The 13,437-nt window shown below is 38.4% G+C and overlaps 1 protein-coding gene across 1 annotated transcript in view; it reads right to left on the bottom strand.

Moving 5' to 3' along the window:
• Nucleotides 1-7,627: 7,627 nt before the first annotated feature.
• Nucleotides 7,628-13,437, bottom strand: part of LOC308339995 (olfactory receptor-like protein OLF4) — a gene marked incomplete at both ends in the record, with an annotated part of 61,316 nt that continues 55,506 nt past the window's right edge. Inside the window, one exon of the mRNA XM_080799125.1 lies at nucleotides 7,628-7,699. Within this exon, the coding sequence (XP_080655251.1) occupies nucleotides 7,628-7,699 (72 nt within the window). The remainder of the gene's footprint in view (nucleotides 7,700-13,437) is intronic.

The following is a 13,437-nucleotide window of genomic DNA, read 5'->3' as shown; positions in this document are numbered from 1 at the left end:
CTGGGTGGCTCAGTCATGATTCCAGGGTCCTGGGATGGAGTCCCACATCAGGTTCCCCCTGCTCTGTGGGGAACCTGTTTCTCCCTCTCCTTCTGCCTGCTACACCCCATCTTGTGCTCTCTCTTTCTGTGTCAAATATATAAATAAAATCTTAAACAGAACAAAACAAAAACCCTTCAAGGGTAATCTACAGAAAGGCAAATTTGCATAAACGAAGTGACTAAATGTGGGCTCAGTATCAGAGAAGTCCTGAAATATGACGCAGTAAAATTTTCTATCACACCATATTTTATTGCAGTAAACCTGTCTTCAGTGATGTTCATCTACTCATATACTCAAGTGTGGGATATTTGATGTCCATGTTTAGAGGTTTTTTGTTTCCTTTTTTTTTTTAACTGGAGTGAAGAATTTGGTGGAAGATTTTATATTATTTAATTGGATGATTTACTTTTCCATTTAAATATTTCCAGTGCTACCTACAAATATTACTCCCTCAATTGCCTAAACTTAAATTCTTTCCTTTTAGAAATGTTGTCATAAATGTTATATTGTGAGTGAACAATAAGTGTATTTACTCTGTCATTAATTTCTTTGTCATGTTATAAACTCTTTTCTTTTTTTAATTAAATTTTTTATTTATTTTCAGCGTAACAGTATTCATTGTTTTTTCACCACACCCAGTGCTCCATGCAATCTGTGCCCTCCTTAATACCCACCACCTGGTTCCCCCAACCTCCCATCCCCCGCCCCTTCAAAACCCTCAGGTTGTTTTTCAGAGTCCATAGTCTCTCATGGTTCACCTCCCCTTCCAATTTCCCTCAACTCCCTTCTCCTCTCCATCTACCCTTGTCCTCTATATTATTTGTTATGCTCCACAAATAAGTGAAACCATATGATACTTGACTCTCTCTGTTTGACTTATTTCACTCAGCATAATCTCTTCCAGTCCTGTCCATATGATCTAAGATGACTCAGAAAAGAGCTGGAATTTCTGCTCAGAAATGTCTAGGAATGAAAACTTGTGACTGAAGTTCCCATGAGTTATTCCTGCAAAGACATACAGGTCTTTCCAACTTCTACCAGTTACCTAGAACAGAATCTCAATGGTAATCATTTTTTAGTACAGTTATCTGAAATAAATATGAATAACCAGGCCATTATGCATATTCTCGTCAAATATCAGAACAAATGTCAAAAATAAGAAGCAGTAGATTATTCTTAATATTCTCAGTTCTGTTTACATTGATTATTGATTCAGTCAGCTATTGCTCATAATAAGCCATGCCAAAATGAAACTATATATATACATACATATTTTAATCGTATGGGAGTCTATGATAGAAAAGTCTTCTTGTCTCTGCCTGTCTCTTCATGAGTGTGCTGTCAGCTGTGGGCCTGCTGGGAATACTCTGCTAATCCTGGCCATGTTCTCACATTTGGGGTGCTTGCTTGTGGTATGCTGAGCTTATTATGGTGAGTGTGTTCTTAAGGGTTGAGTCTGCAGGATTTTAATATTTAGTTACTATCAACTGTAAATGAAAACAATTTTACCTCTTCCTTCTTTCCTTTCTCTCTTTCTTCCTTTACTCTCCTTTCCTTCCTTCCTTCTTTCCTTCCTTTGTCTCTTTCTTTCTTTGTCTGTCTTTCTTTCTCTCTCTCTCCTTCTTTCCTTCTGATTTGGATGGCTTATATTTCTTTATCTACCCTGATCGCTCTAGCTAGGACCTGCAGTATTACGTTGGATAGGAACAGTGAGAGTGAACACTTTGTCTTGTTACTGATCTCAGAGTAAAATTTTCTAAACATTAACCATTTGAGTACAATGTTATTTTAGGTTTGTCATATATGGTCTTCTTTTATGTTGAAGTATGTTCCTCCTATACCCAGTTTGTTGAAGACTTTTTTAACTCATGAGAGGATGTTGTATTTGTCAAAATCTTTTCTGCATGTATTGAGATGATCATATGATTGTTATATTTCATTCTATTAATGGGGTGTATTACATTTTCTCATTTGCTTGTGTTGAACCATCCTTGTGTCCCAGAGATAAGTACCAGTTGATTGTGACATATAATCTTTTCAATGTGCTGTTTAATTCAGTTTGCTAATTTTTTTTAAAATATCTTGTCTATGTTCATCAGGGATATTGGTCTATAGTTCATTATTTTTTGTATAGATATTTTCTGGCTTTGGTATCAGGGTAATGCTGGTCTTGTAAAATGAGTTTGAGAATGTGTTCTCCTCTCTAAGTTTCTGGAAAGTTTTGAGAATTTTTTTCACTAATTCTTCTTTAAATGATTAGTGGAATTCACCTGCAAAGCTCTCTGGTCCTGAATTTATTTTCTTTGCTTGGAATACATGATTGCTGATTTAATCACCTTACTCATTATCAGTTTGTTCATATTTCCTATTTCTACCTGATTTATTCTTTGTAGGTTATATGTTTCTAGGGATATATCTATGTATTCTTGGTTGTCCATTTTTTTTTCAGAGTAAATTGTTCATAGTTGTCTCTATGATTCTTTTACTTCTGTGGTATTGGTTGTAAGATATAAACTTTTGATGCTTATTTTTTTTGTTTTGTTTTTTTTTTGTTTTGTTTTTTTCTTTTTTTTTTAATTTTTTATTTTCAGCGTAACAGTATTCATTGTTTTTTCACCACACCCAGTGCTCCATGCAATCTGTGCCCTCCCTAATACCCACCACCTGGTTCCCCCACCCTCCCACCCCGCCCTTCAAAACCCTCAGGTTGTTTTTCAGAGTCCATAGTCTCTCATGGTTCACCTCCCCTTCCAATTTCCCTCAACTCCCTTCTCCTCTCCATCTACCCTTGTCCTCTATATTATTTGTTATGCTCCACCAATAAGGGAAACCATATGATACTTGACTTTCTCTGTTTGACTTATTTCACTCAGCATAATCTCTTCCAGTCCTGTCCATGTTGCTACAAAAGTTGGGTATTCGTCCTTTCTGATGGAGGCATAATACTCCATAGTGTATATGGACCACATCTTCCTTATCCATCCAGCTATATGTAGAAGAATGAAACTTGACCATTCTCTTACACCGTACACAAAGATAAACTCGAAATGGATAAAAGACCACAACGTGAGACAGGAATCCATCAGAATCCTAGAGGAGAACATAGGCAGTAACCTCTTTGATATCAGCCACAGCAACTTCTTTCAAGATATGTCTCCAAAGGCGAAGGAAACAAAGGCAAAGATGAACTTCTGGGACTTCATCAAGATAAAAAGCTTCTGCACAGCAAAAGAAACAGTCATCAAAACAAAGAGGCAACCCACGGAATGGGAGAAGATATTTGCAAATGACAGTACAGATAAAAGGTTGATATCCAGGATCTATAAAGAACTCCTCAAACTCAACACACACAAAACAGATAATCATATTAAAAAATGGGCAGAAGATATGAACAGACACTTCTCCAAGGAAGACATACAAATGGCTACCAGACACATGAAAAAATGTTCATCATCACTAGCCATCAGGGAGATTCAAATCAAAACCACATTGAGATACCACCTGACACCAGTTAGAATGGCCAAAATTAGCAAGACAGGAAACAACGTGTGTTGGAGAGGATGTGGAGAAAGGGGAACCCTCTTACACTGTTGGTGGGAATGCAAACTGGTGCAGCCACTTTGGAGAACAGTGTGGAGATTCCTCAGGGAATTAAAAATAGATCTTCCCTATGACCCTGCAATTGCACTGCTGGGTATTTACCCCAAAGATACAGATGTAGTGAAAAGAAGGGCCATCTGTACCCCAGTGTTTATAGCAGCAATGGCCACGGTCGCCAAACTGTGGAAAGAACCAAGATGCCCTTCAACGGATGAATGGATAAGGAAGATGTGGTCCATATACACTATGGAGTATTATGCCTCCATCAGAAAGGACGAATACCCAACTTTTGTAGCAACATGGACAGGACTGGAAGAGATTATGCTGAGTGAAATAAGTCAAACAGAGAAAGTCAAGTATCATATGGTTTCCCTTATTGGTGGAGCATAACAAATAATATAGAGGACAAGGGTAAATGGAGAGGAGAAGGGAGTTGAGGGAAATTGGAAGGGGAGGTGAACCATGAGAGACTATGGACTCTGAAAAACAACCTGAGGGTTTTGAAGGGGCGGGGTGGGAGGGTGGGGGAACCAGGTGGTGGGTATTAGGGAGGGCACAGATTGCATGGAGCACTGGGTGTGGTGAAAAAACAATGAATACTGTTACGCTGAAAATAAATAAAAAATTAAAAAAAAATAATTAAAAAAATTATCTATATAAAGAAAGAAAAAAAATGAACCAGAATAGTGGGAAAGAATTAAAAATAAAAGTTGTATCTATGAAGTAGTGGTGGTTGTTCTCTTGTAGTCTTTTTTTTTTTTTCCTGATTTGTTTTCTGGGGGAGGGGGCTGCCACGTGGGTTTTCAGTCAATGATGTTCCCTGAGTTAAGTCCTCCCGACCCCCTCAAGGGGGTGGGCTCTGAGAAAAACGTTTTTTTTCAGGTTTTTGTTCTCTGGAGGTTTTTATGTTTGTTCACTTCTTTTCTCTCGCCTTGACAGCTTTTGATGGTTTTTGGAGGTTTAGAGGAAAGAAAACTGCACCCCAACCTCCCTCTCAGAGAGAAGCCTCAGTCTGCTCCCCTGCAGGTGCTGCAGCCGCTGGGCCGCTGGCAGAGCAGGTTCTGAGTCACGGTCCCTGGGGACGCAGGATCTCCTGCTTGTACGCAAAACCAAGGCAGCTGTGGCTGTCTGGGCAGCTCCAGACCACCAGAGAGGTTCCCAGCAGCAATCGCACACTGAGATTTTCCCGCTGGCTGGGGCTGAGAGCTCAGGGCTTGCGCGCACCTCTCCCAGGGGATGGTTTGGGGCGCGGCGCCTCCAGCTCTATCGGCTCTATTGCCACGTGGGTCTATCGCCGCGTGGGTCCCAGAACACCAGGCTGGGCGTTCATGCACCTCTCTCAGGGGAGGTTGAGGCACGCGCGCATCTCCAGTAAGGTGCGCGTTCTGCCGTCTGGTGTGGCTCCCAGCCCCTCACGGGAGCCGGACTCCACCCGTTCTCGGGCGCACTGGCGGCTCCGGGACAAAGACCAGGTTTCTCCGCCGCACTCTCTGGCTCAGCGCCAGGGGAGAGTGCCCTGGGTCTGGGGACTTAAGCCCCTATCCCTATCCGCCCCGATTCCCACAATTTCCCCACTCGAGTCTTTGCTCTTTTGAGTGCTTTCAACAAGACTCCAAGTTAATGCTGGTCCCCAGATGCCGGGCACTCTCGTATTGGGGTATTATTTTCCAGTCGGTCGCCTCTGGTGGCTCCCTCCCCCTTTTGTTTATCTTCCGTTATCAGTCCGACGTTCCCACTCCACTTTACCTGCCCACTGGCGTCTTCTGGCCCCCGTAGAGATCCAGACGTGTATAATTCTGATCTCAAGCTGATTTCATGGGTGATCGGAGTTCTTTGGTAGGTACTCAGCTCACTTTAGGGTACAGGTTGAAAAGCCGCCTCCTCCTACTTCCCCGCCATCTTGTCTCCCCCCCACAACCCTTATTCTTGAACATACTTTGGTGAAAAAAGTACTTCCACACATTTCATCTTTTCTCACAATACCCCTTAAAGTCATATTTATGATTGTGATTCCACATTGTGTTCCCAAGAAAATGAGGGCTTGAGGGATTACACCCTAACAATTGTATAGCAGAACAGTTAGAACTTATTGTGCACCTTCTTGATTTCTATGGAATAGGAATCATTGCATGTGTACTGGTGATTTTTCAATGATTCTTTTAATTCCTAAAGTTTTACAAGTTAAATATGTACTGTTTATCACATGCAATAATGCTCCAATGTATTAATTAAAATTTCAAATCCTAGGGTGCATTACTCAGGGTCAGATCTGGAGTATAGTTAGCTGAGTCACACATATCAGGGTGGGAGAGTTCTCTTCCAACCCTGAAAAAGCAAAGGTTCATATAATATAATTCATATAATTATATTCATATTATATATATATTATACATATTCATATATAATATATGATTATATATATTCATATTATATATATTCAATATAATTCATATAATTAAATTAAGACAACTCACATTTGATAAGCTTGTTGTTTTTTTTCCATACCTAGAACATTAGTTTATACATATAAAAAGAGTAAAATTACCTATAATGTTCAAAACTGAAGAGCACTACAGCCTCACGCCTCATGGATAAGTCTTAGAAACACAAAGTAGAGATTCTCACCTGACTAAGGACTCATGAGCAGCTCTGTAGAGATAACAAAGCCCTACCCTTCCATTCTTTTCAATAATAGACATTATATGATATCATTTTATTTTATGCTTTGTACACAGCAAAGTTCTGATACTCAAAAGTAGCCTTGATGATTATTCTGTTCTTCAAGTTTATTACATGTCACTGTATTAAAAAACGAGTCCATTGAGAACCCTTTGAGGTAACATGGAAAGGCTGAAAGGACATGTATGTTTGCACAAAACTTGTGACTCTGAATCACACCTGGACAGGATTCCAAACTTGCTGGTAAATCATCCTGTGGTTATGAGGATCATATATAGTAGATGATACTGATACTGTTGGTTCACTGCCCCTTTCAAGATTACACAGCAAAATTTCAAATAGTGGGAGATATTTTGTTTAGAGAAATGGAAGGAATCATATTTATATTTCACACTGGAAACTTTCAACCAGAAACCAGAAAATAGTTTAATACAACCAGAAACATGCCACCTGTCTTTCATCATAATGAATACACTTTACAAATGGACTCTGATATTCAATAATTCAATAGGTAGAGGAAGTGCCTGAGAAAGAAATATTTTGCATAACAATAAATGTATACTTTAATATTTTGCTTCATCATCCTTAAAGTCAAGTTTGACTATAGACCATAAAATAAAGTCAAGTCTAGACTCTAGACTCTAGACCAATCTATTTTTTCTATATTTGTCTTGCCATGTAGATTCCACTAGGAGACACTTTTTTTATTATCATTTATTTTGCTAGTGGCTATGGAAGGCATGGTGGCAACAAGCTCTGTAACAACATGATCTTAGTGTATAGAAAAATCCCCATGATCAGCTGTGATATCCAGTATGTCAAAAGTCTGCATTCTCAGGAACAGCAGTTAAGGTAGTGATATACAAAAGAATAATGGTCACAAAACGGAAGCACTGTCTCAGATTTTTCTCTGTTATAAACTTCTATAAATAGCTATTGTGGTCAAGAGTACATTTTCCATAGGAGTAGCATTCAGTAAATCACAAGAAAAAAATATTCACTATGATATATTTTATTTGCGAAGAAATTATTCTTAACAGATCCATGTAGTCATTTGAAATAATTGAGAATCTCCAAAAATTTTGCATCCATGGTTAGGAAAAATATTGAGAAAATAGGAAAATGAGAAAAAGGGAAAATCTCTTGGATATCAGAGATATCATAAAGCTTAATAAAGTGAAGTATATAAGTACACAGAGCTCAAAATAAAAAAAATAGAAAATCCAGGGAAAAATAAAAGACATGTTCTACTTAAATAACCAGATCAAAATATCTCGACATTTGGCTAAGGCATTGGGCCTTGCAATCATGGGCACTTCTTCAGCCCCAGGACAATTGTCCCTTTTAGAGCTGCCATCCCAGAGAATCTCATCAGAGCCTCCTTTATGTCTTTGTTCCTCAGGCTGTAGATGAAGGGGTTCAGCATGGGTGTGACCACAGCATACATCACTGAGGCTACTGTACTTGCGTGGGAGCTCTGGGTAGCAGCAGAGCTAAGGTACACTCCTAGGCTTGTACCATAAAATAAGGAGACAACTGAGATGTGAGATGCACAGGTGGAAAATGCTTTATACTTGCCATGAGCTGATGATATTGCACATATGGAGGAAACAATCTTAGAGTAAGAGTAAAGGATCCCAAGAAAGGGACCACCAGCCAGTAACATAGCTGCAAAGTACATCACCATGTTATTGAGAAAGGTGTCAGAACAAGCAAGTTGTATCATTTGATTGAGTTCACAGAAAAAGTGGGGGATTTCCACCTCTGTACAGAAGGACAGCTGCAACACCATGGAAGTGTGTAACAAGGAATGCAAGACACTGATGATCCAGGACACGAATAACAGCAGTCCACAGAGCAAGGGGTTCATGATGACCATGTAGTGCAGGGGGTGACAAATGGCCACAAAGCGGTCATAGGCCATCACACTCAAGAGGAGGACATCCAACACAGCAAAGAGTGAGAAAAAGTACATCTGAGTAATGCAACCTGCATAGGTGATTGCTTTGCTCTGAGTCTGAATGTTCCATAGCATCTTGGGGATGGTGGTGGAGGTGAAACAGATGTCTACAAAGGACAAGTTGACCAGGAGGAAGTACATGGGTGTGTGGAGGTGAGAGTCATAACCAACAGCCAGGATGAGGAGCAGGTTTCCAAACACAGTGATCAGGTACATGGAGAAGAAAAGCCCAAATATGGGGCACTGCAGTTCTGGCTCTCTTGAAAATCCCAGGAGCAGAAATGCTGAAATTTGTGTATCATTAACTGGCTCCATATGGTGGAGGTGACTCTAGCACAGGGGAACAGAACATGAATAATTTTGACACAAATGGGTGTTGCTCATTGTGGAAATGTTACAACATGTATTTTCTAGTCAGAAACTAATTTCAATATTTTGTGAATGGATCTGGACCTCTTGAAGGGATAACTGTTTCCTCTCTGATTACAAGTTTCTATCCTGACATCAGATGTTCCCCAAAGATCAGGTATTGTATGGTTTGAATAAGAAATTATTTCAAGCATTTGGGGAATAAATAGTGTCAGTTGTGTTTCCAGTATTTCCTAGTCATAAAGTAGAGGGTGCTGAAAAACAAAAGTCCCTATAATTCAGTGATGCTGATAGGATAGAGGCAGATATAAAGATTAAATAATCCTGAGAGGGGGCCAGGTGCTATGAAGAACACAGAAGCAGTTTAAGGAGAGAGTGGATGGGTGTTAGGTTGGGTGTTCAGTCAAGACTGGCTAAGAAGGTGACATTTGAACAGAGACCTCATAGAAGAGAGGGTGGATGATTGGAGGTCTTCCTGGCAGAGGAAACATCTGGTGCAAAGTCCCTGAGGAAGTGCTTCTGTCAAAAAATCAAGGATCAGACGGGAGCCAGTGTATGGGGAGAAAGGACAAAAGGCAGAGTGATGAGAAGTGGTGGCAGTGAATTTCAAAGAATCATGTGGCCTCATAGCTGCTTAAATTTCAAGACACAGGGACTTCCTCATTCACACTATGTACCTCTTGGACTTCATGAATCTGGTTGCAGTAGCGTCCTGTCAATTGAACACACCCCTCCTTAGTACCATCTGTTGATCAAATTTTGCATGTGTATTTAAAGGGTCACCTTGAAGTAGTGGAACCCATGTATCCCCATTCTGAGGACCGTTCTCACTCATCAGGGTGCCCTGACATATATGTGCACGTACACACACATACACACACACTGTCACACACACGCTATCACATACACACAACTGCACACCATATCCTCCCAAAAGATATTACTTCTATGTCCTTCTCTCCTCCCCCCCAGCATACGCGTCAAATTACCTTTCCCATAAGGAATGTAGAAATAGTACTCAGAAATTCCTATTCATAGCTTCCCAGGAACAACTCATCTTGGGGCACAAATTTTGAATGGTCACTTTCTGACCTGTTTATAAAGGAACAAAAAACTTGTGTTCAATAAACCAGACAGAGAGAGGGACAGGAAGAAAGGGACGTAAATAAATTGATGTAAAGGGAATGAAAAATAAAGTAAGACAAAAATGGGGAGGGAGTAAAACTATAAGAGATGGAAATGAGGGGGGAGCAAACCATAAGAGACTGTTAATTTTAGAACACAAACTGAGGGTTGCAGGAGGGCTGGTGGATGGTGGGGTGGGATAACAGGGTGATGGGTCTTAAGGAAGGTCCTTGATATAATGATCACTGCGTGTTACATGCAATTGATAATATCACTAAATTCTACCTCGGAAACTAATTATATAATATGTGTTAATTAAAATGAATTTAAATACAAATAGATTAATGTAAATTATATTAAAAAATAAAATGATATAATTAGCTCAGTCATCCTAAAAGAATGTGAGGAAGGAAATTTTCCCTGGAGTTGGTGGCATCCAATCCTAGTTTTATCCCATTTATATCCAGCAAAAATAATAAAACCAAAAATGAATTTGTCCACAATACAAAGTAGTGATGTCTTTATGGTGCGAAATACCTTACAAATTGAACATCACAAAATAAAAACGAATAAGAGAATAAACCAACACATCAAAAATTTGGGCATCTTTATTACTAGATTTCAGATACCTTAGATTTTTTTTTCTCTGCACCTTTTCCATATTCATTTGACCAATTGTTTTTTATTTGGTCTAATAGAGGATGAGGTGAACACTTTATCACTTTTCTTATGTGATATGTTTATTCTTTATTTGCTTTCTTAGCCTTTGGGTTTTAGTCATTTTCTTGACAAGTCTGTTGAGCACCACTACTAACAGTTCTGTTTCTTGTCCAACATGGAAAGGCCTCCCCAGGCTCTCTAAAATCCTACACACCCCATGCCATCTATCATCTTACTCTGAATACTCTTCATGTGAGTTATCCAAGGACATTATTTCATACTCACATTTATCTCACTGCACTCTTGTCTGTCACTCTGATGTAAGGACCAAAGGAGCAGGGATTTCACCTGTGCTGTTCACATTTTCCTTTATGGGTGTAGATGTATATGCACTTAAAAAGAAACAAATTCAAGAAACTGAGACATTGTGAAATACAAAGAATGACACAAAATCAAACCAGGTTAAAGGGAGCAGTTTCAGTACAACTCTATTCAACAACGTTGAAGGGAGTTAAGAGAACTAACTGAAACATGATCTACAGGAGCAGTAATTTTATAAAATTTACATGGGCAAACAATAAAATTCCCCATGACCTTGAAATAAAAGCATACTACACATAAAAGTTTTTAGAAATTTTTGGAACATAGCAGATTCTCTTTTAGTTTATGCTGAATGAATCAGGAACTAGATCTCAGTATATATATGAACTTTTTTTTTTTTAGATCTCAGTATATATATGAACTTTTAATATGTGATAAAGGTGCATTTGGATTTAGTTGGAAAAGATTGGATTGTTGATGGAAGTTGGCACAGATGGCTTTCTACATGGAAGGAAGTGCAGTCGTTCCTTATTTCACACATCGCACAAAAATCAGAAGGAGTAAACCCTCAGTTCAGTAGTAACCATTCCATTTTAGATGCATATCTAGAAAATACATATAAAATCCACAACTGGGCAAACCATCATAATTGAGGCAAAAAAACTCAGAAATAGAAGACTGGAATGTTTAACTAAATAAAATGTGAAAAGATTTTATTGCGAAAAATATATAACTAAAAGTCAATAAAGAAACTGTAATTTACAACAATTATTTGAAATGCTGATAATTATAGATAAATAAGCATATAATATGTGGACACATAATAATAATAGACAAATAAACCTGGTGATCAAATATAGGAATCTTTGCTTGAGAACACTAATAGTTTGAAAACTCAAGAAAGAAATCTCTTTCACACCCCTCACCCTGAGAAAACACTCTGGGGATGTCACATTGGTTAGGTTGGAATCCTTAAACAAGTAACAAAGGAGTGCTTTCCAATTTTGTTGTCAGAATTGTGAAGTGTTACAATGTGTTGAGGAGGCTGGCTGGCTCAGTTGTTAGTGCATGGGACACTTGAGCTTGGGGTTATGAGTTCAAGCCCCATGTTGGGTGTAGAGATTACTTAAAATTAAAAAGAAAAATTCAGATATACTTTAACTTAAGGTTCTTGGTCTCTGCACTATGGACTTTCTGGGTCAGATCCTACTCTGTGGTGGGCTGTGTCCTACGCATTTTGGGGGTATTTAAAGTATCCCTGGCCTCCACACACCATTACCCAGCATGACAACCCCAAAATGTCTCTGAACATTGCTCAGTATTCTTTGAAGGATGGAATCAGCTTTGGTTGTGAAACTACTTAAAAAAGATTTTGTAACATTTATACAAGTGTAATTTAAGGGAAAAAAATATGAAAGAATATCACAAGTGTAAGAGACACTGAAAAAATAAAATACAAAAATAAAGTGGAACATCTAACATAAAAAAATAATAATTTCTAACCAAAGAAAGAAAGAAAAGTGTAAAAGGCAGAGCCACATCATGAAATGTCGTGCAAGCATTGAAGTAATGAATCATCATTCCACTTGGTTGACTAGAGGGTCATGTATAATGTAATCCTGAGTCACAAGGACTAGGGAAGAAAAGCTAGAAAAAAAGATAGTGCCAGAACATAAAGAGTACTTATGTTACGCATGGTGTGTTTTTATACCTTTGAATTGAAAGTGTGTGAATATGTAAGTGTGCATAATACAGGACACTTTTATTTTTTTTTAAAGATTTTATTTATTTATTTGACAGACAGAGATCACAAGTAGGCAGAGAGGCAGGCAGAGAGAGAGGAGGAAATTACAGGACACTTTTAAAAGAAATGAAGAATTTTGGAAGAACAATGAAAATGCACTTAGGTTAAGCAGAGTGGCTTATAAAGATATATGGGACAAGATGGCTTAGGGAAGGTAAATGTGATTCATGTTAAACATAAAGAAGAATGCCTTCCACGTGATAGCATTTCTATTTTAGAAATATAGGTCCAATAATAAAAGGGCAAAAGGAAAAATAAGGAATACAGAGACTTGAATACTAGTTGGAAATACATATAAAGGGTGATTTGTGAGGAATAAGTATGCATGCACTTTCATTTTTTGGAAAGCAAGTAATCACAAATGAAGCATATTAAGGTAACAGATTAATTCTTTCACACACAAAAAAAAAACCCCACAATCCCCCCCCAGAAACAAACAAACTACAAAAAGCAGTGAAGGGAATATATTGTGATTAGCTCACAGACTTCACCACACAATACTCTCACACATTCTGCACAAATACATCACACATACATAAAACAGTGAAATGGCAAGTAGCTAATTGGTTAAATAAACAGCAATGCTTTGCTTGAGATAATGTAATAAAAAACAGGAATCAAACCACTCTGACCCCACTATGCAAAAACCAAGGACTCCCAGACAAAATGTCAACAGAGAAAGTGATTTGGCTAGCTAACCCAGAACTTAGGGTCACAGGTAATGAGGTAATTGTAAAAGAAGCTCATTAGCATATACTTTTGCACATAATCCACTTAAAAATTTTCGTTTGAATACTCAAAGGAAGCACTGTGATATGTATGTTTCATGTACTGCTCTTGAAAGAATGTAACTCTGTGAATTCTGTTCTCAGGATTT

This window comes from Martes martes, assembly GCF_963455335.1.
Source record: "Martes martes genome assembly, chromosome: 1".
Classification (NCBI taxonomy): domain Eukaryota; kingdom Metazoa; phylum Chordata; class Mammalia; order Carnivora; family Mustelidae; genus Martes; species Martes martes.
Note: the sequence above shows the minus strand (reverse complement) of the source record. Positions and strands in the feature narration are given on the sequence as shown.